The 26,414-nt window shown below is 32.0% G+C and overlaps 2 protein-coding genes across 2 annotated transcripts; both read right to left on the bottom strand.

The window, feature by feature from the left end:
- Positions 1 to 232: 232 nt before the first annotated feature.
- On the bottom strand, positions 233 to 14,104 carry LOC134717550 (uncharacterized). The gene is made up of 6 exons (XM_063580040.1): positions 13,967 to 14,104; positions 13,350 to 13,484; positions 12,532 to 12,582; positions 3,715 to 3,849; positions 1,575 to 1,889; positions 233 to 360 (listed from the first exon to the last, which is right to left on the bottom strand). Exons 1-6 carry the CDS (start codon positions 13,992 to 13,994, stop codon positions 233 to 235), a joined length of 792 nt encoding a protein of 263 aa, XP_063436110.1. The 5' UTR covers positions 13,995 to 14,104.
- A 256-nt stretch (positions 14,105 to 14,360) lies between these two features.
- On the bottom strand, positions 14,361 to 25,765 carry LOC134717549 (cell death abnormality protein 1-like). The gene is made up of 8 exons (XM_063580039.1): positions 25,645 to 25,765; positions 23,360 to 23,431; positions 22,783 to 22,818; positions 22,237 to 22,383; positions 21,729 to 21,857; positions 17,674 to 17,820; positions 16,558 to 16,704; positions 14,361 to 14,431 (listed from the first exon to the last, which is right to left on the bottom strand). Exons 1-8 carry the CDS (start codon positions 25,763 to 25,765, stop codon positions 14,361 to 14,363), a joined length of 870 nt encoding a protein of 289 aa, XP_063436109.1.
- Positions 25,766 to 26,414: the final 649 nt, after the last annotated feature.

Genomic DNA, 26,414 nt, shown 5'->3' with positions numbered 1-26,414 from the left:
TGTAATTCATCACGTTTAAAACAAAAACTACTTCCTACAACCGATCCAAATAATCATTGAGTTGATTGCAATATCTGTATTATTATAAAGTTAAGATAATTCGGTATGGTTGCCACTGAGACACTCCTAAACAGAGACAGAACAATGTAGAATTTAATCACCGGAACTTTGTTTACGATATTATGATAAGGCTAATACAGGCAAACACGAATTTCAAAGAAGATATTTTTTTTTATTTAAGACATGTACAAGAGGGACAACCGTCCGATCCTTTGATACCAAGTTTATATCCGTGTTTACATTCCACTACACAAGTCAATATATCATCACACCGACTAGATTGGATCTGGGCCGTCCTTCCTGTAAATATAATGAATATTGTTTATTAAGGTAGCATAACAGAAATATTGTTTGACTTGCAATTAATGGAAAAATCTTGGTCAGTTCTCTTGAATGAATTACTCTCTTCCATCTCTATAGCTTTACATGACATTTTGAAGAAATCGTAATCAACACAGCAAGAGCTGCAAAAGAGTGTCTAAAATTGTCTCTTTGTAATTCCATTCTCTCATAAATCTCAAATAAGTGTAAACATCCTTGATACAAAAGTAGATACTATTTCATTAAGTATAAAATTTGATCTGTACATTCTATTCAAAATCTGAGACAAACTTTTCATGCTTTTGTAGATAATGATTCTATGAACAACTTATAATAAAATCAAACCCTTCGGGATATTCATGAAGAGGCCTATTTCAATTGAAATTGGGAACTTCTTGTAAAATGTTGTAGACACAGTTAACATTATAATTGATTACATAACTGTTTTAAATACTAACAGTACGGTGAGTTAAAAGAGTAATCTTGTAGCTATCCATGCATAACACCTTTATACATTTAAAAGCATTATACAGAAAGGTACAGTATTTTAAAACTGGGTGATGTAAGGTATAAAATCTTTATATCGTGCTACTTTAAATGTATTCCAAATTGTTATTAAGTCTTGGTTTGCTAAACAGAATTTCAATAAGAACAACATTAAACGTTTTCACTAATTTTGGAAAATTAAAAATACGATACAAGATGTATATTCAAACTTAAAAAAATAACTGCCAATGCCGTGGCAATACAAGATGGGCGAAAGATACCAAAGGGACAGTCAAACTCATAAATCTAAAACAAACTGACAACGCCAAAAATTAAAAAGACAATCAAATAAGTGACAGCCGACTAAACCAAAAAGCACTGCATAAAACAACAGCAAATTCATTACCCATTTGAATGGAAATAATTATAAAGTCTTGAGATTGTTTTGGTTTACTTATTACAGTTTATAATCTCTTCCTCTTGTCATAGTAGTTAATGTGTTTACAAAATTAATTTCAATTTCGTGTGTTCTTGAATATGTAATACGTGCATTTCATTATGTTGGTGTGTTATACTTTTAATTTTTCCCAAACATATTGCTGTTAATTTCAACGAAATTGGTTTGAATTGAAATAGAATTTTCACAGTTTAAGATAGATATAAAAATGTATTCAACATGGAAAAGAGATTGTATCTGTATATTGTACCTGTATGCATTCCATTTTTGGCAGAACATGTAGGACCTATACAGTTCCTGTCAGTTAAATCTCCAGCTAATGGTAAATTGTGAGATAGTGATTGATGTAAATAGTCCCCATTGATAGTCCCAGCTAATGGCACATGACCTGTTAATGACTCGTGCAAGAACATGCTTCTTGAAGGTCCATTCATTATTGTACTTCCGCCGGAACTATGTGTTCTCACATTACCACTGACTATAGTACTATTGGATGATTTGCTACTAGTTATAACGTTCTTTCCTTCAATAGATGCTGATTGACTTTTCGCCATAGTTATTCTATCTGCGAATAAAATGAACTAATGCAGTTATGAAAAACACATGCTTATCATGGACAATTTACAGTTTAAATAAAACATCTTTAAAGTTCAACACTGGTGCATTTTGTCATTTATTCCCATAGAAATATATTTGCCTTCAAATTAAATACTACCATGAAATTATTCTAAATTTGACGATGATTTACATTAAGAAAAATAGAATTAACATTTCAGAATAATATGTACATGGTAAAATGCATTGGTGCAATCAATTGATATCACTTTATAGTCATTCAATTTATAAAATGAGAAGAGAGACATGTCTAATTCGTTTGGTAATCATCTTTATATAACGGTTCGTTGTCTGTGCAGACTGGTTGATAAATTAAACGATTTACGTTAAAAACTGGATTAACATGTTCTATAAATCTGCAAGTTTTATTGCTAGACAAACATCTGACCTAGATTGTATGTCATTAGCTGACACGGTTAGTCATGAGATAACTTAACCTTAAACCCGAACACGTAATCCTTAAGAATAGATATAGGAAGACATGGGGTGAGTGCCAATGAGACAATTTAAAAAAAGTAAACCATTACAGGTCAATATACGGCCTTCAACACGGAAAATTGGCTCGCACAGAGCAACATGCTATAAAGTGCCCCAAAATTATTAGTGTTAAAACATTCAAACGGGAAAACCAAAATCTATATAAAAAAAGAGACGTATAAATTACATAAACCAACGACAACTACTGTACTTCAGATTCCTGCATGACTTTGGACAGGTGCAAAGTGAACATTTTAAAAACACTCATATCAGCGAGGTTGTGATCGATCAGTTATGAAAAGCACGCGTATCAGTCCACAAATGCATTTCGATATCACTCGTCTTACAGTTGCAAGGTAAGGTAATATTTTTCTGCTCCGTGTAGAAGACCTCATTGTTTGAGATGAGGGATAGCGATATATGCGTTGTTCATGCGTGCCTTTTAATTGCTGTTGTTGTGCATTTACTGATTCTTTGGTATTGAAAGATATTCTATCTTTTGTGTTCTTGTATTATGAGAGCGTTCAAAAAAAGTTGTTCGGAAAAGCATTTCATATGTACAAATAATAGGTAAAATACAAATGAAAGAATGAACTACTGCTCACTGATGATACATGTACCCCCGTTTAACAATTTCAGTAACCAGAAGTTGTTGAGTGATAAATCTGAAAACTCATCACACAGTTAAGCTGATTTTTATAAACCCTGATACTAATATTCTAGTACCTTGGGAAGATGTGACAACAATGTTCATCTTGGCTCTCACGTGTAAATGATACAAGTGTTCGATAAATATAAATTGTTGAGGGATGAAAATGAAAACACATCACATGGTAAAGCTTACTAAAATAAATCTTGAAACCAAATTCCAGAAATATGTGTACTACCGTTCATGAGAGATCAAACTTGGCTAGCATGTGATAAAAGTGTTCGATAACCAGGATGTTGGTATGTGATGAATATAAACACGTATTACACGATGTAGCTGACTAATATAAAACATGAAATCAAATTTCATAAATCCTTATGACATAGATCCTGAAAAAAGATGCGACAAATAATATTGATTGGACAGACGGACAGAGAATTGGATGGGCGGACTGACAGACGGATGGATGGTCAGGCAGAGGCCAAACAGTATACCGCCTATAAAAACAGTTTTTTTAATAAGAATACAAATTATTTAATTTAGATATAAATATCACACGAATATAAGCTTCCAAAAAAAATTATCAACCTAATTTGAAACTGTACAGGCTAGGCCACAATTGTTTTATAGCATGCATTATACAATTTACCTGTAACAACAGCACACTGACACACGGGACATTCTTGGCCAGTCACTGTTCGCAAGGAAAACCCATGATTGCATATTTCATCACATCTAAAAGTATCAGGACACCTTTCTTTCATTGTTGCATGATGAATTGAACCTTTTAAAAAGGAAAAAAGAAATCAACTTAAATATGTTTAATAGAGCTACATGTATGTGTTTGAATCAAATGTCCAGTTATAATTAATTTACATCCACTATGAATCTTGAATAAGCTATGTTTCTTTCACCTGAGTGTGCAGTTTGTGTTCCCTTGTATTATTAATAAATGTTTCGTATAGTCATCGTTTTTCGAGTCAAATTTCACAGGAAAGACAACTATCAATGTATAATAATATTTCTATTAAAAGTTTAAGTAAAAAATAATGTATTGTATAAATCATGTACTTAAAAGAGGTGCAAAAGATACAAGAGGGACAGCGAAAATAAACTAACATCGTCATGGTTTAAAAAGAAAAAAAACCATACAGACAAATAAGTACACAATACTAACATAGGTTTAACTACTGTTTACAAATAGTGTTCAAGTAGAAAAGGATTACACAAATTTAAGATAATTTCTACACTATGAAAAAAATAAAACTTTTTCAGTATGACGATTGATTGAATAAATCATGCAGGAGTCTGTCATTACTACAGTAGACTTTATGTATGTGAATGACAGAAAAGAAAAACTCACACGCTAGGACAATTGTAAAAGGGAAAGTCCTGCACAAATGAAAAATTTAAAGCACAAACACATCATAGTGGGAAAACAATTGTCTTATTCCTTTTAGAAACAGACATTTCCTTTTGTAGTAAATTGATAAACCATGGATGAATAGCAGGCTTCAAATCAAACGTATATGACGGTCACATTAAATACCATACATTGGTCACTATGAAATAGAACATCAAGATGGCTACTCAAATATAATATGTTAATGCAAGAAAAATATTTGTTGGTAGTTTAAAGTTATATTTGTTGATATATACTTGTACATATACTAATTAGACAACTTCAGTGTTGAGTCGTGATGGTGTATTTGTGGAGACGTGACAAAATGCACAACACTGTTTTCATACAAACATCATACACTGTTCAAACATTATAATGGATGAGTGGACTATACTCAATTTATTAACAGACGATAGTATGCTTTGATCATTTCCGTTCTCAATTTTATTTGTTGGAATCGTTTAAAATATCATATCTGCGATTATGAGTTATTCCTATGTTATAAAACTGAGAATGGAACAAGTGGAGATGGGGACCGTTTCACAAAGACAACCAAATTCTCTACAACATAATTATTACCTAACATTTGTATCAAGTTAAAAATGCGCATCCTTAATGAAAAGGTATTCGACGTGTCTATCGAAACATCTGTCGACATATAATTCAATAAATTCGGTTTGTTGACCTATCCAATTTTAAAAAGATTTTATGTCTAATCGTGATAAATTTGACAAGAAGACGCATTATGTCACGATATAATTCTTACTTTGTGACTCTAACAAATTTTGAGTTTTTTCGAAAAAACATAGGATTTGTTTTTCCCCATACATAGATTACCTTAGCTGTATTTGGCACAACTTTTTGGAATTTTGGATCCTCAGTGCTCTTCAACTTTGTACTTGTTTGACTTTATTAATATTTTGATATGAGTTATTGATGAGTCTTATGTGAACGAAACGCGCGTCTGGCGTACTACTTTATAATCCTGGTACCTTTGATAACTATTTGCAAATAAAACTCATAATTGTTAAAACAAATCTGATCATAGTATCCCCTATAGTTTTCTACATTTTTTTTTCATAGAGGACAGTTATACTGGCAATGTACCGACTAGCTTATTAAAACGTGTAAAAAGTTCTACGTGATACGAATAACCTCCAGTCGCTTAATATAGGCTAAACATATTCATAAATACAATGTAATAAAGTTTGTGCATACATTGCTCCTACAAGCAATGTACTTGTTATCCAGCTGCTAATATTCTATAATTATCATCATCAAATTCAATCCTATACAGACTAAACTAATTGACCATGTTTACATATGTCAAAGTAACATCAAGAAATTAACGACAAATTATTTAAAGTCATCTAAGCTGTATAGATTTAATCACTTTACTCGTCAATTTGAATATGTCGGTTACATTTCCCATTTGACTTGTCAATATTAGTGCACTTAGGTAAAATGTCATATCAGGCGTTAGCATTACATACAAAATAATAGGGTAACATTATGTATGGATGGATGCATAACCAATTTTATGCCCATGATTAGATTATCTGTGTCGGTGAGAAATCGAACGCATGCAATGAATATCAATATCTTACTTGTAAATATGCTATGCTAAGTCTATAATGCTCTTCAATATTGTACGTGCTTGGCTTTATAACTTTTTTTTATCTGAGCGTCACTGATTAGTCTTATGTAGATGAAACGAGCGTCTGGCGTACTAAATTATACATGTTGTTATAATTCAAGTACCTTTGATAACTATAACTCAAGTTATATAGAATTGATGACTACTGGGCTGGTGATATTCAAAGTTTTCTTTACAATTTTTATTTTATAAATATGTACATATCAATGATAACTCAATTCAACATAGAAATGCGTACTACTGAGCAGGTAAAACCCTCGGGGATTTAAAACTCCACCAGCAGTGGCATCGACGCAGTGGTGGTAAATTTACTCATCACAAAGAGACATGAAATTTATCAACTGACTATTATTACCATATCATTAACACAAAACCAACACAGAAATTTAATAAAATGCAGTTCCGTCTGTTACTTCTGAATAAAAATACCATGACATTTGCGTTAATTAATTTTTACAATAAGTTGGATAGATATCAAAAGTACCATGTTTATAATTTAGTACGCCAGACGCCCGTTTCATCAACATAAGATTCATCAGTGACGCTCAAATCGAAATATTTATAAAGTTAAACAAGTACAAAGTTGAACAGCATTAAGAATCCAAAATTCCAATAAGTTGTGCAAAATACGGCTAACGTAATCTTTACCTGGAATAAGAAAATCCTTAGTTTTTCGAAAAATTCTGAAAACAGGAAATTTATAAAAATGACCACATGACTGATATTTAAGTCAACACCGAAATGTTTACTACTGGGCTGGTGATACCCTCGGGAACGAAACGTTCACCAGCAGTGGCATCCCCCCAGTGTTTTTCAATAAGTTGGAATCAGACCATCGTGCGTACTTTCAAATCAAAAATAAATCTGAATAGATAACCATATTCGTTCTTTATAATAATAAAAAACCCAAAATAATCAGTCTATGGAAGAAGCGTATCGATAAAAACTTTTCTTATATCACATAGCGATATTGTATAATATCAAGACATTCCATGCGGAAATTGTTCTTTTCGGCAACAAAAATTAAGAAAATACTAACTTTAAAACTTATTGTTCAAATATAAACAACAATTGAGTCTAAATATACATCCAGAATTTAGTTTGGCGCAAACGGTTGTGTCCGTGTAAAATTTGGAGTGCTGTGTTTTTCTTATATACATAAATATACAAATGCTATTTTATTAAATATCAATGCTATACTTTTAAAATATCATAGCGGTGTTTTTTTTTATTATTATTACTTATTAGTATTAATATTTGACTGCAGTACCCATATTTTGATAATTTTATCTATTATGTATCTTTTGTTAACGCATCGTTGTAAATATGACATAATTTGATATGACTGTCATTCACGTAAGAGGTTTAGCACTATAAAATCAGGTTCAATCTAATATTTTCAAAATTTGAAATGCCAGTACCGATGGGGTTTAATAAAAAATTTCGTAATTAAATAGCTAAGTATTAAAGTTATTGTTCACATATGTAATATTTAGCAAATTTTATAATGAATGCAATGTTATAATAAATATCGGATATGCTCGCAACGCACGCATGGAAGTCTTTCTTTATTGATAACAATGAAACTAACTTGTGACAAAGACGAAAAATACTGTACTCGTTTAGATTGATTCAATAAAATCTTACCTGTAATTTTGAAGACTGTCATACAAGTAAGGGGTTTAGCGCTATAAAACCAAGTTCAACCCACCATTTTCAAAATTTGAAAATGCCAGTACCGATGGGGTTTAATAAACAATGTCGTAATCAAATAGCTAAGTATCAAAATTATTGTTCACATATGTAACATTTAGCAAATTTTATAATGAATGCACCGAAATAGTATATGTTGGATATGCTCGCAACGCACGCATGGAAGACTTTCTTTATTGATAACAATGAAACTAACTTGTGACAAAGACGAATCATACTGTACTCGTTTAGATTGATTCAATAAAATCTTACCTGTAATTTTGAAGACTGTCATACAAGTAAGGGGTTTAGCGCTATAAAACCAAGTTCAACCCACCATTTTCAAAATTTGAAAATGCCAGTACCGATGGGGTTTAATAAACAATGTCGTAATCAAATAGCTAAGTATCAAAGTTATTGTTCACATATGTAACATTTAGCAAATTTTATAATGAATGCACCGAAATAGTATATGTTGGATATGCTCGCAACGCACGCATGGAAGACTTTCTTTATTGATAACAATGAAACTGACTTGTGACAAAGATGAATCATACTGTCCTCGCTTAGATTGATTCAATAAAATCGTACCTGTACTTTTGAATCTCCTTTTTTATACAAATTAGACCGTTGGTTTTCCTGTTTGAATGGTTTAACACTAGTATTTTTTTGGTTCCTATATAGTGTGGTGTTCGCTGTGAGCCAATGTTCCGTGCTTAAGGCCCTTCTTTGATCAATAATGGTTAACTTGAAACATATTATTACTTTGATAGAAAGTTGTCTCATTCGAACTCATGCACGATCTTCTTATATCTATAAATCTTCAAAGTTTTCCCTTGTAAATAACTGCTTTCCATTCGTTCAAAAACGTCATTTGGGTGCTGAATCTTTTGTACAGTGCAATATAAACTAGGACACTTCTAACGCTTTAACGGTAACGACAATTATGATGGTACACGAACGATTACGTCAATAAAAATACCAAATAAACAGCACTGGACGATCTTAATTAATAAATATAGAAAAAATATATACAAATTTCTAAAGTCAAGAGACTTTTACATCTGATTTATTTGTTTTCTAAACATTTTTTTAGTATTCATTGAAGAAATGAATTTATAACAAGCGATACTTTTTGTTATTTTGGACTAAGAAATGTTCACGTATTTAAACGATTGGTAACTAGTCAAATAGAAAGTCAAATCTCTGTGGAAACAATACATCGGAATGCCCTCACGGTCATCGCGATGTAAAAGAGCGTTCTTGCGGCGAGCTGATTATGCTCATAGGGATATCGATTTACCAACGGGGAAAGTCTTTGATATCCAAAAAGAACTGTTTTTCTTCTCAATATTGTTTTCTATGTTAATAATGAATAAATTTTCTGTTTGACAAGATTTTTTATTTTCGTTGTATCTGAAGTTGTTCAATTTGTAGTCTGAGGCTACTCAGTTGGTATCTTCAAAGTCCAGGACATCAGCATTTGTACATTTGAATTTGTTTGGAATAATTATTTTACCATTTGAATATTCATTGTTATATGGAGCTGTATTGAATTGGATTGTTTGAATGAATGTTTTCTTTTTCTTTTAAGTAATTAATGATAGTTTTTATTTTGATATTACCCATGTGGATAGGCTAAAGCAGCGCGACCTCAAGGGCGCATCCAGCCGTTTTCAAAAAGGGGGTTCCAAACCCAAGATAAAGGGGGGTCAAACCATATGTTCCCATTCAAATGCATTGATCGGCCAAAAAAAAAGGTGTTCCAACCCCTAGACCCCACTGGACCTATATTATAATCTAATAGGCCGGTAGACTATTTACAACCGCATTTAAATTCCGCCATTGCATCATCACTTCAAATAGAATTAGTCGGTTAAACCATATGATTGAAAACAAAAGACTAAACAGGTTGTTAACACTTTCAACTAGCAATAGGGTCAAGCAACATTTTCCAAATGATAGGTTCATGTAAGCGTTAATTTTGTTACAGATACGAAATTTTAGTGAAATTGATCCTCAAACATTAAGCCGTTCATGAACCAAGTTTGTAAATTATGTTTGCGGTTTTCTTGACATGCATTGTGACCTGTCATCGTGTTCATTTGATATTAGAAAACTATAGCAATTATATAAGAAAAGTATCGCATTCATATTTTTTTATATTAAAAAAACTTCGCTATGATATAAGACAAACGTCGCATTGATATAAGACAATATAGCATTGACTTATAGGTAATTTTGGCTTAGCAAACAATTGAATTCATCTTAATTGCATTCTACTGTATTTGCTACATGATATTTATTGAATGTATACATCTACAAATGATAAATCGTGCATTTATGTTTCATTTATTCAACAATTCAATTTTCTTGTTTACATACACCTTTCTTGTTATTACATAAAATAATTGATAGAAATTTTACAGCAGACGTATGTCGTGTCAAATGTCATCCTGTTTTAAGAAAAGAGTATTTACTTGATACCGAGAAATCTGCCTTTCTTCATACAGTCAGGAACATTACTTAAACAAGTAACAATTAAAATTACCTATACAAGTGATGTTGAAAACGAGGCTAATTTAAATATAACTTATATAAGTTATTTTCTGAATATTATTTTTATAGGTGTCCAAGAATACAGATTTTACTAGCTTTAGATAATGTTCACAGTTATCTGGTTATTTGTCCCTTGATATGTAAAAAACTAATTCTTCAGAAACACAAATTAACTTTCCAACGCACTTATCTTTCATACCGACGCTTCTGGGTCAAAGATAAGTCTCTTGGGACTATTAAATTCTCATTTTCCTCCAAAATCTTGAAGGTAGACTGATATTTTTTTTCAAAAGTGTTTAAAATAACTTATTCAAGTAATATTTTTGTCATTATTTTCAAAGTTACCCTTTATCTCTATACTCCTCTCAAATCTGATAAATTCTTTATTTTATGATATAAAATGTTGTTTAAAATCATGAAAACTATATTTAGTCTATGTTTCTATTGAAAATTAAAATAACTCTATTCAGTAATTTCATTATTTTTAAAATAAAAAAATACTTATGTAAGTAATAAAAAAAAAATTTGTTTAAGTAACGGCCCTAACTGTCGTACAAATGCTAACATTTGTCTGAAATTTCCCATAACGCAACTCGTTGATATAAGACAATATCGCTCGTTGATATAAGTGAAGTTTTTTTTTTTTATCGAAACGCTTCTTCCATAGACTGTTAATACTCATTCATTTGAATCTACTTCAAACAATACACATTATACCTATAAACAATAACAAATGTTTAAAGAGACAGAAAAATATGCACATTTGGTTAAATATTGGAGGCATAAAAGTGAGATCGATGTTAAGAAAACAAATCAAGTAGTGACCATATTAAAGCTTTATATTTCTTTGAAAAGTACACTAGTCTATTGAATAATTAAGCTAAATATTAGTGAGGAATGAATAAATTATTGATGATCTAAACCTTATTGCAATTTTTTACGAGCTTGTTGTACTTCCTGTTGCCAATGTAGGGATTGAAAGTTCATGAAAAGATTACAATAGCTATGTGAACAATATAAGAGAAAACTTATAATCTTATCTACAGGAAAAACAGGAAATTATATTTAGACGAGTGTTTTATCCTTTTGATAAATAGAATTAGCATGCTTCACGAATCCAAAACACCAATAAAGAACTTCTTTTTTACCAACTGATTAAATAAACAGAACTGAATTCAAAGCGAACGTAATAATCTCCAAAGAATTTCTCATAAATTCCTCGTTATCAAATTTTGTAGCATTGTCACTAATTTTCTTTTGTTTAAAATTTTGTTGAAAGGCATATTTACTTTCTGCTACAGGCGTTCTTGTTTTAGTTTCTTCAGAAACCACAGGAAGTCATTTCCCTTGCGTGGTGTAAGGGAGATAATTTGAGTATCTAACGATGCAACTTTTATTTATCGCTAGAAGTGTTCTATAACGTACTCCTTGCCTTAATTGAACAGTATTTTTTTGATTTCAATTATGATTATTTAATATTTGAAAAAAAATATCAAAACCCAATTCACTATATAGCAACTAGCTAACGATTCATTCATATTCGTAGGTAGCAATTTTCGAGGTTTTAGATACAATTGTATTTAGTCCATACTGAATTCAAACAAATTGCAAAATTAATCTGCATTCATGAACAAACCTACATATTACTTCTTATTGATTGAACATCTAGATAAGCGTTAAACTTATTTTTCAAAATAAAAAAATAGTATCGCATGAAATATAATGAATCCACAGTAGCATATGTTCATATGAAGTACGAAACATAAAAACAAAGACAAACAATTATCAAAAGATATTAAAGATTGATAATATTAATAATTATAGACTGAAACTGTTTACGATGGTATCACCAGCCCAGTAGTCAACATTTCGGTGTTAACATGAATATCAATAATGTGATCATTTTTATAAATTTCCTGTTTACAAACTGTTTTCGAAAAACTAAGGATTTTCTTATTCCAGTCATAGTTTACCTTAGCCGTATTTGACACAACCTTTTAGAATTTTGGATCCTCAATGCTCTTCAACTTTGTATTTGTTTGGCTTTTTGATATTTCGATATGAGCGTCACTGATGAGTCTTATGTAGACGAAACGCGCGTCTGGAGTACTAAATTATAATCCTGGTACTTTTGACAACTGTTTACACCTTCATACCTGATGAACATTCTGGACCAGTACAACTTCCCAATTGACTTTGTACACTCTCTGTGGTATAAACAGAATAGTATTAAACAAAATAATGACATTGTTGCTGTAAATGATACAAATAGAGGTGGCACTGGAATTTCCTAGATTAAAGGTTCAATGTATTTCATATAAAAACATTTTAAGCGTCTCTAAACACATTATTTTTCTGTATTTGATGATACATTAGGCAATCGTTTTAATGTGATCATAATAAAAAAAAATGGTTTGGTACATTGTAAAAGCTCATTTACTAGCATACGTTTTTTAACTTAAACATTGGACTAATACCAGGTAACATTATCATATATTTCAAGTTTTTAATGTACTAATCAAGTAAAATTTGTAACAAAGTAACAAAGAGTCTACTGCTATGCAAGCATCACCCGTCTCAAATCTAAACTCGGTCGATTGCTCACTTTAAGGAATAATACAAAATCTACATAAGCAATCGATTAATCGATTACATTTTACTTCAACAACCCGTGATTGGTAACATTTCCTTAAAAAAAACAATGTATTATCTGTCACAATTTAATATCCATATCTTCATGTACCCACAGGGAAAAGAATTGCTAAGCATGCTAACAAATACTGAATGTAGTTTGTGAGACATACATAGTTATAAGAAGCTGTGGTATGATAGCCAATGAGACGACTCTCCATCCGAATAACAATTTATAAAAGTAAACCATTATAGGTCAAGGTACGGCCTTCAACACATACTGGGATCACACCGAACAGCAAGCTATGAAGGGCCCCAAAAAAAAGAAATGCAAAACCATTACCTGTTATAATTCTGACACATTGACATATAGGGCATTCTCTTCCGACTACAGTCTTCAATGTATATCCCTCTGGACACATCTCACTGCATCTTGTTGCTTCTGGGCATCTATCGGCTACAGTTAAATGCTGTTTTTCTGTAAGAAAAGGATAAGTTGAAAAGTGAGATGTTTTTAACTATTTTTATTAAATTAATGCAAACAATAAGATTGCCACGTTTTTGTATGTGATGCAAAATTTAATGCCGTACGGTATCAATTATGTGCTTAAAGAAAAAAAACGTAGTGAACGATATTTTTTTAATAATTAATGATTCCATTTGTTTAAATTCCATTATTCTTTTTCTAGATTAATGAGTTTTTAAGAAGTTATATTATAAAAAACATTCTTAAAAGCAAATTAAAATACAAAATAACCCTTTTGGGGACTTTGGGTCAGCAATGCTCTTGAACTTTGTACTTGTTTTGCTTCGTAACAATTTTGATCTGAGAGTCACTGATATTCTTATGTGGACAAATTATAAGCCTGGTACCTTTGACAACTATTTTTAACATTTGAAATAGTTATACATGCCATGCAATAATTTCACTATATAGTGTTTGTTTTTATTGAACTTTACCTGAAATATGTTGCAAACATCTGCACATTGGACAGCCATTTTCTCCCGTTTTGTATCCAAACGGGCATTTACTCACACAACTAAACTGTGCACTACATGTTAACGAGGACTGAATGTAGGTGTCTGTGTATGTAACTCCAATTTCTAAAAAAAAATGCAACATTTATGGAATTTATTTCTAGAATTAACAGTTTTGGCCTACTTTGACGAATCATATTATCATTACGGACGGGACAAGTAAATAGTATCTATGCCATACCAACACATCGGAGTTTTGTGTCTCAAATCTATCGTGTAATGACCTCTGTAGTTTTAGGCATAAAGGCAACCCTTCATATAAAAAAAGCAATACCTTTAGCTTCAACACATAAACACGTTGGACAGCCATCATTTCTTATTTGTATCCGAGCTGACACCCTCTAAGACAGGAAAGAGCCGATGTACACATAAGTGTAACAACATGAGCTGAAAAAAAACATATAACATCAGAAACTTTAAAAGGGGTTCACCATTAGGTACACTCTTATTTAAGGTGGTTCCTAACACTACAGGGAGATAACTCTGTAAAGTCAGCTAAACGTTTTAATTACGTTGTGTTGTAAAGGGAATATTAAGCTTCTCAATGATCAAAATTTGTGTTTGTCAAATTGCTATATAACCAGTGTAATTTTTCTGACAAAACGGTTGGTTCAAAATTTTTTAAATTTTAATAGTTTTGTTTAAGGGTCAAAGTAAATACATTGTCCAAATTTTATGAAATTCAAACGAGCCAAATTAATTTTAGTGAAAGTGTTGGGTACCACCTTAAAGAGTTATATTTAGTACATACACGTATTTCGGTACTTATACATCTTCGGATTTCACATTTATGGCTTAAAACGTAACTGATGATGCGAAATCCAGAAAAGCGCCTCGGACGCAACAAGTTGTTTTCAATTTTTTGATAATAAAAGTAGTTATCATAATAATGTAGACATAATCAGGAAACTTGTCATTATATATGCATGGTATAATACGTTTAAAAGTAATCCGTTTTACTGCAAGAGATTCGAACGCCACTTATGAGTGTAATGTAGAGGTATTGAATTGCAAACCTGTTATCTATCAAGCGTTTTCCAAACAAATGCGTTTATAAAGTTAATAAATATTTAAAAAGGATTTTGAGAATATATTTAACATTAATATAATAGCTTTTGCATGTGTGTAATGAACAGAAGTTCACAAGTCATAATTTTCCTCCGGGTTGATAACCCATATACGAGGCCTGTCGTGAGAAAAACTCATTACAGTGCCTCTCGTGCAAGTTACTAGCGGTATTATCAGTATCGTCTGTTTGCTTTTGAATTGTGACGTTAAACATTTTTATTATGACGTCAGCATTTTACTTGAACCTTTGTGATGTCAAGTATAAGCGGACAAATAGCGATAAAGTGTGTTGGATCCAGTTGTAAAATTAATATGTTTGTACAGAACCAGCTGTTATTGAAAAACAGATGTTAACATGTCTAAATTCAAGGATATAGATGATAGTTAAGTACTTGCTAACAAATGAAATTGACAATTATGAATCATCGTATATTACAACATGTAGTAGTATTGATCATTAAACTGTAAATACTTTTATGCTTCCAGCTTCCACGTTTTCAATGTTTCAAAATGCCTCTATAGGAAATTGTACCATACGTATTTATCGAGGAAGTGGTGCTATTGTTGTACAATTATAGTGTATTTGTTGGATTCCTAATTTAATTTCTTTATAAAGTCTTTAACTGTTCTTGACTGTTTTAGTTATTCAACTTCTTAACTTGCATTACATAAAACAATTATCTGCAGTATATAATAGAGGGATTACTACATAATAATAGTTTTAGATTTAACAAATCGTTCCATGTATTCTTTTTTGTTTCACGCCCGTATGTACCTTGATTACATGAACACTTAGGTCAGCCGGACGATCCGCCGTCTAATGAGTATCCTTTACTACGCATGTATAACTATGTTTACCTTGATTACATGAACACTTTGGACAGCCGGACGATCCGCCGTCTAATGAGTATCCTTTACTACGCATGTATAACTATGTTCACCTTGATTACATGTACACTTTGGACAGCCGGACGATCCGCCTTCTAATGAGTATCCTTTACTACGCATGTATAACTATGTTTACCTTGATTACATGAACACTTTGGACAGCCGAACGATCCGCCATCTAATGAGTATCCTTTACTACGCATGTATAACTATGTTTACCTTGATTACATGTACACTTTGGACACCCGGAAGATCCGCCTTCTAATGAGTATCCTTTGCTACGCATGTATAACTATGTTTACCTTGATTACATGAACACTTTTGACAGCCGGATGATCCGCCGTCTAATGAGTATCCTTTACTACGCATGTATAACTATGTTTACCTTGATTACATGTACACTTTGGACAGCTGGACGATCCGCCTTCTAATGAGTATCCTTTACTACGCAAGTATACATGTAACTATGTTTACCTTGATTACATGTACACTTTGGACAGCCGGACGATCCGCCGTCAAATGAGTATCCTTTACTACGCATGTATAACTATGTTTACCTTGATTACATGTACACTTTGGACAGCCGAACGATCCGCCTTCTAATGAGTATCCGTTACTACAACTCGTCATACAATGTAATGTCTCCGGACATTGTCTAAGTACAGAATATATACCAGGTGTAGGACTTGGTGCTGATGTCGGAGCTATGCAAAATGGAAAATTGAAAATATTTGAGTCGTAGGTATAAAATGTATAATGTACACAACTTTTGTTAATTTTTGTTCTTTGTTTCGCTGTTAACCATGACTAAAACATAAAAGAGGGACGAAAGATACCAAAGGGACAGTCAAACTCGTAAATCTAAAACAAACTGACAATGCCATGGCCAAAAATGAAAAAGACAAACAGAAAAACAATAGCACACATGACACAACATAGAAAACTAAAGAATAAACAACACGAATCCCACCAAAAACTAGGGGTGATCTTAGGTGCTCCGGAAGGGTAAGCAGATTCTGCTCCACATGTGGCACCCGTCGTGTTGCTTATGTGATTACAAATCCGGTAAATAGTCTAATTCGGTAGGTCAAATTCATGAAAGGGAAGGGGATTGTAGTTACGACATAAGGAACATATCCGATATCATTTGTAAAAGGGTTATTCCATAACGGTCATCCAACTCGTGATGGCGTCCGTAAAATTTACGAAGGGATGATTTCAACTTCACCATTTGGAACTCTTGGTTTTATAGCTTCCTTGTGAGCAGTAACCCTCTACACATGATAGGAAACGCAAGCACGGGAATATCATAACCAGTGTGAATTTGTTAAAAAGAAATATGTCAAAGTTAAATCATCCTTGAAACAGTACATGTAAACATCAATTGTTTTAGACAAAACAACACAATTTGTAAAATCAGCTACATGTTTCGCTACCACGAAAATATACAGAAAAAAAGGAGTGTCGGTTAAAGTCTTTACTTCTTGGAGAAATGCAGTAAATATTTATGTTATATGAAATTGATGAAACGCCAATTAAGTTTTCTTTACATCTTTTTTGTGCATATAACTTTAAATTCAAAACTAATTATTTACTTTCGTGTGCAGATATCATAATATACTATATTCATTTTGATTTTATTGTTTGTACTTGATTTTTGTATGATGACTTACGTGGTAAACAGTTACATCGTGGACAGTCGCTGTTTATAGAACTCAACATGTGGTATCCATGTTTACAAGACTTCATGCAGTGAACGGTTCTCTCTGTACACGACAGAATATTCTGCATTGTTGCTACTGTAGGGGCTGGTGTTGGAGCTGATAATTTTAAATTAGAAACAATACAGTAAAAATATCTAGTAGAGAAGCATTTAGAGCTACCGATCCTAGCAATTATTTATAAGATTCAGAAGAAAAAAAAATGGAAAAACGTGTATATTAAGTTGACAACAGATAATGAAAATAGAACATTTTGCAAAGAAATTATCTGAAAATGTAAAGAGTACAAAAATGAAATGCCCCATCAAAACCCTCATCCTCTCTCTTGTTTTTGAAATGGAAGACTTATATAAAGGGAAATAACTCTTAAAAGCACTGCTAGCTCACTGCTTATGTTCATCTAAAAGCTTCATATCAATACTTATTATTGAAATCTGAATAACACGATTTGTTTGATAATTGGCTTCTATAAACACATTAATGTTTTTAAAGTGTAATCTGCCTAAACCTAGGCCTACTCCTGTAAGTATTTCAGGAATTTTAAATATAAAATTTAAAATCTTATTTTTATATTTGCGGACATTGGTGGTAACCATTATCTGCTTAAACTTGTGGTTTTACTGGATAAATTGCCTAGTTTGCTACAAGGCACATATATAGATATAGGAAGATGTGGTGTGAGTGCCAATGAGACAACTCTCCATCCAAATAACAATTCAAAAAGTAAACCATTATAGGTTAAAGTACGGCCTTCAACATGGAGCCTTGGCTCACACCGAACAACAAGCTATAAAGGGCCCCAAAATTACTAGTGTAAAACCATTCAAACGGGTAAACCAACGGTCTAATCTATATAAACAAAACGAGAAACGAGAAACACGTATATATTACATAAACAAACGACAACTACTGTACATCAGATTCCTGACTTAGGACAGGTGCAAACATTTGCAGCGGGATTAAACGTTTTAATGGATCAAAACCTTCTCCTTTTTTCTGAAACAATAGCATAACATCACAACATAGAAAAACATACAATAAAATATCAATTGGCAGACTTAACTCAATCAAAAAACGTATGATTACACAATGAACGAATAAATTTGATCTGCTATATCTGAATACAAATGCACAGTAAATTAAATATTTGAGACAAACATTCATGACCAAAAAGCTAACAAACAAATTCAAACACACTGAGAAATATTTAACCAATCAATGTTCACTTTAGAAAAAAAACCGCTTTTTTATAATCTTGAAGTTTATACAAATGTTGTAAGAATAAGTGAAAAATTGAAGATATTACAAATAATCAAAGCTGGTGTACAGACAAGATCCATATAAATAAAAAAATAAGAAAAAAGCATTATAAACAGTATCAACAGGTCGAATTAACAAGAAAATACGATATGAGAGTACTCGCAGTTACTGACAGCTAGTTAAAAGCCAAAACCAATTAATAGTAAAAAATCGTGCATCAGAGACTAAAATCGACTAAAACACATCACAGGGATTTAGTATTTTAACGTCATTAATATTCAAAGAAGACATGACTTGTGCAATGCCAAAAATAAATGTATCGACAGGTAGTAGTATAGTGAAGAGCGACTTCTATAGAAATAAAAGTTAACGTGTCTGTGTCTCTATACATATGCTTGTTTAAACAACAAAATTACTTATATTTATATTCTATGTTAATCAGTATTGCATTCAAACAAACATTTTCATTTTTAGCTCACCTGGCCTAAAAGGTCAAGTGAGCTTTTCCAATCACTTGGCGTCCGTCGTCCGTCGTCGTCGTCGTCCTGCGTCCGTCGTCGTTAACTTTTACAAAAATCTTTTCCTCTGAAACTACCGGGCCACATTAATCCAAACCTGGCCACAATCATCATTGATGTATTTAATTTGAAAAATTGAGTTTTTTGACCCGGCCAACCAACCAAAATGGCCGCCACGGCTAAAAATAGAACAGAGGAGTAAAATGCAGTTCTTGGCCTATAACTCAAAAACCAAAGCATTTAGAGCAAATCTGACATGGATAAAATTGTTTATCAGGTCAAGATCTATCTGCCCTGAAATTTTCAGATGAATCAGACAACCCATTGTTGGGTTGCTGCCCCTAAATTGGTAATTTTAAGGAAATTTTACTGTTTTTGGTGATTATCTTGAATATTATTATAGATGGAGATAAACTGTAAACAGCAATAATGTTCAGCAAAGTAAGATTTACAAATAAGTCAACATGACCAAAATGGTTAGTTGACCCCTTTAGGAGTTCTTGCCCTTTATAGTCAATTTTTAACCATTTTTCGTTAATATCCATTATCTTTTACAAAAATCTTCTTCTCTGAAACTACCAGGCCAAATTAATCCAAACTTGGCCACAATCATCATTGATGTATCTAATTTAAAGTTTGTGTTTTATTACCCGGCCAACCAACCAAGATGGCCGCCATGGCTAAAAATAGAACATAGGGGTAAAATGCAGTTTTTGGCTTATAACTCAAAAGCCAAAGCATTTAGAGCAAATCTGACATGGGTAAAATTGTTTATCAGGTCAAAATCTATCTGCCCTGAAATTTTCAGATGATTTCAGACAACCCATTGTTGGGTTGCTGCCCCTAAATTGGTAATTTTAAGGAAATTTTACTGTTTTTGGTTATTATCTTGAATATTATTATAGATGGAGATAAACTGAAAACAGCAATAATGTGTAGCAAAGTAAGATTTACAAATAAGTCAACATGACGAAAATGGTCAGTTGACCCCTTTAGGAGTTATTGCCCTTTATAGTCAATTTTTAACCATTTTTCGTAAATATCCATGATCTTTTACACAAATCCTCTCCTCTGAAACTACCGGCCCAAATTAATCCAAACCTGGCCACAATCATCATTGATGTATCTAGTTTGAAAAATTGTGTTTTTTGACCCGGCCAACCAATCAAGATGACCGCCACGGCTAAAAATAGAACATGGAGGTTAAATGCAGTTTTGGTTATTACTCAAAAACCAAAGCATTTAGAGCAAATCTGACAAGGGTAAAATTGTTTATATCTGTCAAGATCTATCTGCCCTGAAATTTTAAGATGAATGGAACAACTCGTTGTTAGGGTGCTGCCCCTAAATTTGTTATTTTAAGGAAATTTTGCTGTTTATTATCTTGAATATTATTATAGATAGAGATAAACTGTAAACAGCAATAATGAGCAGCAATAAAAGACTCAAAAATAAGTCAAAATGACCAAAATGGTCAATTGACCCCCTAAGAAGTTATTGTCCTTTATAATCAATTTCTAACAATTTTCATAAAATTTGTAAATTTTTACTAACATTTTCCACTGAAACTACATGGATATGTTCATTATAGGTAGAGATAATTGTAAGCAGCAAGAATGTTTAGTAAAGTAAGATGTACAAACACATCACAATCACCTAAACACAATTTTGTCATGAACTGTGTGCTTCCTTTGTTTTATTCACATATACCAAGGTGAGCGACACAGGCTCTTTAGAGCCTCTAGTTGTTTCAAGACCCTTACACTACGATGTAATTACTTGATAACTAGACAAAAGAAAGAATGTGAGTAAAAGCAGACTCGAGATAAATATTAGATAACCTAGAACTTCCGATCACAAAACTCGATAACATTAGCATGCATTAATTTGCAATTTCTATGATTTTAGTAAACAAATTTAAAGATAAAATCACTTATATCAAGTAAGGCTATATTTAAGATAACAACTTCAAATGTTTTCAACTTTGGACATAGCATGAATATATAAATGGGTCCAGGTAGCATCTAATTTACATGAGGTCAAATAAATATATACTTATTCTTCTTCTTCCAAATCCATTATAACCCAACTATTATACATTTCTGTTAATGGGTGATTTTTTTTGTATTGAAAATCCATTGTTGGCCTTCGGCAGTTTTCTTCTCTTTGGTCGGGTTGTCCATTTGATACATTCCCAATTTCCATTCTCAATTTTACATTTGTACTTACGTTGCTGGCAACTACAGATTGGACATCCTCCTTCCCTACCAGATTGCAGTTTATAACCTTCTGTACATGACATCATACATTTTACTACCTCATCACATAAAGTCTGCTTTGGAGTCTTTTCCGTTGACACTTTCGAAAAGACAGAAACAGAAAGAATAAAGTATACAGAATGAAGATACATATTGATAAAAACAAGTCTTTAATTTAGGGATTAGTCATTATGTTTTTGCTGGAACATTATGTTTTAGAATAGATTATTTTATAAAATCTTTATCAAATATGCACATCTTTTTAGATGTGTTTGGTGTGTATTCTAACTTAAGCAATATCTTTATGCAATAACGTGCAGTACAAAAATTGGAATACACAATTCATATATTAACCATGCGATGTTTTTGTTTGCATTTTTTAAATCACATTGTGTGGTATCCATCAAAAAAGGGTTCTCTATTGTATAAATTAACAATTGAGAGAGAACAGTGTATCACTCAAAAAAAGTCATACATACATTGAGTTTTTTCGCAAGCACATGAGGGGCATCCGTCAGCCATCTTTGATCCTAACTTGACAGTATATTTACAGGTTTTCGCACACAGATCTGTCGAGGGACATGATGATTGACCACTACTTTTACCAATAGTTCCAGGATTATGATCTAAAAAGTATATACAATTAATAATTGATGATTTACAATGAGTGTCACTAATTTATAGGAAACTTCTCACTCGAAAATAAAGGTTTCAGTGGTATGTTTTTTGATCTTGTATAATTTTTCACTTGTGTCTTCACGTTTTTGTCTCAGTAAATTTTCTGTTCGAATTCGGCTGATTGTTTTTGCGTGACATTTTAGAATATGAATGAAAGAACCTTTGACAGCATGCTCAAATTTCACCAGATTCATCAGTACAAAGACTTTCAAATCCTATAAAAGTTAAGTAAACATTTGTTTTTATATACCGTCGAACATATAGTTTTCCTTGTAACTACAAAATGTATCCTCGAACGATACAACTTAGATAAAGTATACGTGCCACTAATACCATACAATACTTACTTCCGGGTGCTGAACACGATGGACCAGTGCACTTATCTGTAAAAATTATGCATACATTAGGGAAAATATAGCAAAACTTAAACATCAGAATTGGTAATAAGCAAAATAAACAAGATTGGTGTTTTTCATACATGACTAGGAAATAATTATGATACAAAGATACAAAAAAATGGTTTATGCTGTTAAGTAAACTTTCCTTCAGAGGCCAAATGACAAAGAAGTTAACAAAGTCACCATACAGCCTTCAACAATAAAATTCCACATAGTATATTCAGCAATAAAAGCCTTGAGATGACAAATGTAAAACAATTAAGAAAAATATCCTAACGCTCTGTTTTATTAAAATTAACTCTTTGATTTCTTTTCTGCAGTTCCTGTAATATTAGGTCATCGAACAGGTGAAAGTATAGGCAAAAGCAATATCTTCCATTTTGTGAATGTTGTCATTTATTAACGATTAACACCTATCAATATGGTTTCTAGTATATCGTCTTCTCTGATTTTCTCTTTCTTTCTTCCTCTTTCAAATTTGTATTATGTTTGAATATACAACGATTGTAATGTAACGTGTATTTACCACCATTGCCACCGTCAGTACCGCTGCCTTGTCCCGAGCCTGTAAAAGGTCCAGTCATTGATTTACCACCAGCTATAACAGAACATACAATATATGGTAGGATTCATTGTTTGGTGACAAATTAACGTCTAGTGTTGAAGGTGTCATGAATATTCAGGTATATTAAACGTTAAATGATAGATGCATTTGGCACATAGGGTACGGACTGATTTTTTTTTATAGTAGGTACGAAATGGTAATTTTGGAAACGAAATGACTTGCTACCAGAAAAGACAAAACCCTAACCATTTATCGGAAATCAATATATGTTACCATTTGTCTTTGTGCTTTACTATACAAATTGGACCTCTGTGTAGTACCTATATTACTACTGGCAGAGAATGTAAGTACGCATAGTTAAACATGATTTAGTCTTAGATGCATGATTTTTTTTATTAGTTGTTAGTGGCTTTGAATTTATTGTCAGATAATTGTGAGTACTCTCAGATCTGTTCATTGTGTCTTTTTGTGTCGGGATGTATAAGTACCCGGTCACGTCCACTTATATTTTTGTCCATCTGATGATTTAAGCCTTTTTCAACTGATTTTTATAGTTCGTTCTTATGTTGTACTGTTATACCACTGTCCCAGGTTAGGCGGAGGGTTGGGATCCCGCTAACATGTTTAACCCCGCCACATTACTTGTGTATGTACCTGTCCCAAGTCAGGAGCCTGTAATTCAGTGGTTGTCGTTTTTTTATGTGTTACATATTTGGTTTTCGTTCATTTTTTTACATAAATAAGGCCATTAGTTTTCTTGTTTGAATTGTTTTACATTGTCTTATCGGGGCCTTTTATAGCTGACTATGCGGTATTGGCTTTGCTCATTGTTGAAGGCCGTACGGTGACCTATAGTTGTTAATGTCTGTTTCGTTTTTGGTGTTTTGTGGATAATAGTCTCATTGGCAATCATACCACATCTTCTTTTTTATAATTAGATTAATTAATACTTTTATCTATGTTAATATAAAATATTCAACAAAATATTGAAATAGTTAAATTAGCACAATTTTGTTTATCTTATGTCTGCTTTTATTACGTGTTGCTTTATCTTTTTCTTTCTCTGTTTAGATCAATCAATTACATTGATAAGTACTATATGAAATGTCATTCGATTGCACTGGTGAAGAGTTTAAAAGAGTGAACAGTTATATCCCGCTAACTGATCTGTCTTATCATACCACTTCCGGTTGATGCGCACCACAGGTATCAGATCATTTATATATAATCATTAATAAACCGCAATTGCATATTGTAAAAATTAAAGAGGTGATTGTTGGTTACTTAATGTCGTGTCATACATGCTTAGGACAATTATAATAAAGATTAATTGACAAAAGAATAAAGTGAAATGTTAGAAAAAAACCCGATAGAGAACTATAGAAATGATGATCTGACATCTGTGATTTAAAATATTAAGTAGACCAATTTCAAAGAAACAAGACCATTTAAAAAAGTTAACGAAATTATTGTAATATAGCGTAATCAATTAAATTCTTATAATGAATAAAATATTACCAGAGACATATAATACAATTTGTATTATATGTCTCTGATATTACTATTACCCCCCCCCCCCCTTCTGACTTCCAGGTTCTTGATACGCCCTTGTTATTTTTTCGGTATATTTTTTATACGTGTTAATCGGTATTCTTTCTCATTTTCATGTTTTAAGATAACTGTTCCAGACCGTATGAGGATTTGGACCGTACACGTACGGTCTGGACCGTATGCGTACTTTTTCAAAATACTCATACGGTCGGACCGTACGCATACGGTCGGACCGTACGCGTAAGGTCTGGCTAATTATAAGAAGTTGGTCAAGTTCATAAGATACAAATGCATATACCATGTAGACAAGACAAGACAAGACAAATACTTTATTAGAGTCTCACCTCAAAATTGACATACATTTATACATTTATAAAATTACAGTAATATTTAAAACAACATGAGCCACTCTAAAAAGAGTTATGAGAGACTATAAAATTTCTACAAAACACATTATTATCTACAATTATATAAAATACCTTTTCTTTTTAATAATACATCATAGCAGATTTTGGCTAAAAAGTAACACACATTTTCATCAGTGAATAAAAATTTGAATTTATCATCATCAGACAAATTAACAAAATCACAATTAAAAGAGCTAGCATGTCTAAATAAAATAGCTCGTAAATCTGCATATACTGGGCAGTTAAGTAAGACATGTTTCTCATCTTCAATAATGTTATTTTTCTTACATTGCTCATTAAAACATAGTCTATTGTCAACCATAATGCCTTCATATCGGCCAGTTTCTATTCTCAGAGGTGCAACACCACATCTAAATTTAGCATATGCACTCTTATATTTTCCAGGCATATTAATACATAAATATTTTTCTCTATTAAAACATTGCTTAAACATTCTATACGTTCGCAATTTACTTCTTTCATTGTACATTAAGTCAGAGTACCACTTCTCTTTATATCTACAAAAATTTTCCTTTTCAATTTGTTTAATTGTATTTTTATCAATAGAAAAATCAGTATTACATAAAAACTCCATATCCATTTCTTTAAATTTCACATTGACTCTATAATTCCAATTTTTAAATTTACTATTACAGCATCTGTTGCCCCATAAGAAAACCTTTTTATTAACTCTACAATGAGACATTTTAGTAAGTCTCGACCATAATCTAAAATACATGTCCACTGAGATATAATACTGGGCATCCAACCCATATCTCCATATAAGGCTAAGTTAGGGGTGTATTTACCCACACCCATAAAAAATCTCATTGCTCTATTTTTTACAGCATTAATACAAGAAAAATCCTGGTGACCCCAAATTGAGGCAACAAATGTATAACAGATCAACATAACTTAACTTAATTGTAATTGAAGTAAAAAATATATTTTAACTATCTTAAAAAATTACGCTAATTAATTCCGTTAATCTCGTGTATTTAGCATGCGATCTGTAATACATTAATTAAATCATGATCACTGAAATCGAAGATATAGGA

Source organism: Mytilus trossulus, chromosome 5, assembly GCF_036588685.1.
Source record: "Mytilus trossulus isolate FHL-02 chromosome 5, PNRI_Mtr1.1.1.hap1, whole genome shotgun sequence".
Lineage (NCBI taxonomy): Eukaryota > Metazoa > Mollusca > Bivalvia > Mytilida > Mytilidae > Mytilus > Mytilus trossulus.
The sequence above is the reverse complement of the archived record's forward strand: the minus strand, read 5'-3'. Positions and strand labels throughout refer to the sequence as shown.

What these genes read in the sequence shown, in the direction of transcription:
- LOC134717550 (XM_063580040.1), bottom strand. Translation starts at nt 13,994, where the DNA reads ATGTGCAGATGTTTGCAACATATTTCAG. An exon ending in ATGTTTGCAACATATTTCAG is followed by an intron (nt 13,485 to 13,966) that starts GTAAAGTTCAAT and finishes CTTTTCTTACAG; the next exon opens with AAAAACAGCATTTAACTGTA. An exon ending in ATGTGTCAGAATTATAACAG is followed by an intron (nt 12,583 to 13,349) that starts GTAATGGTTTTG and finishes TTTATACCACAG; the next exon opens with AGAGTGTACAAAGTCAATTG.
- LOC134717549 (XM_063580039.1), bottom strand. Translation starts at nt 25,765, where the DNA reads ATGCCTGGAAAATATAAGAGTGCATATGCTAAATTTAGATGTGGTGTT. An exon ending in ATCGTGTTCAGCACCCGGAA is followed by an intron (nt 22,384 to 22,782) that starts GTAAGTATTGTA and finishes TATACTTTTTAG; the next exon opens with ATCATAATCCTGGAACTATT. An exon ending in AATCTGTAGTTGCCAGCAAC is followed by an intron (nt 17,821 to 21,728) that starts GTAAGTACAAAT and finishes TAAAATTATCAG; the next exon opens with CTCCAACACCAGCCCCTACA.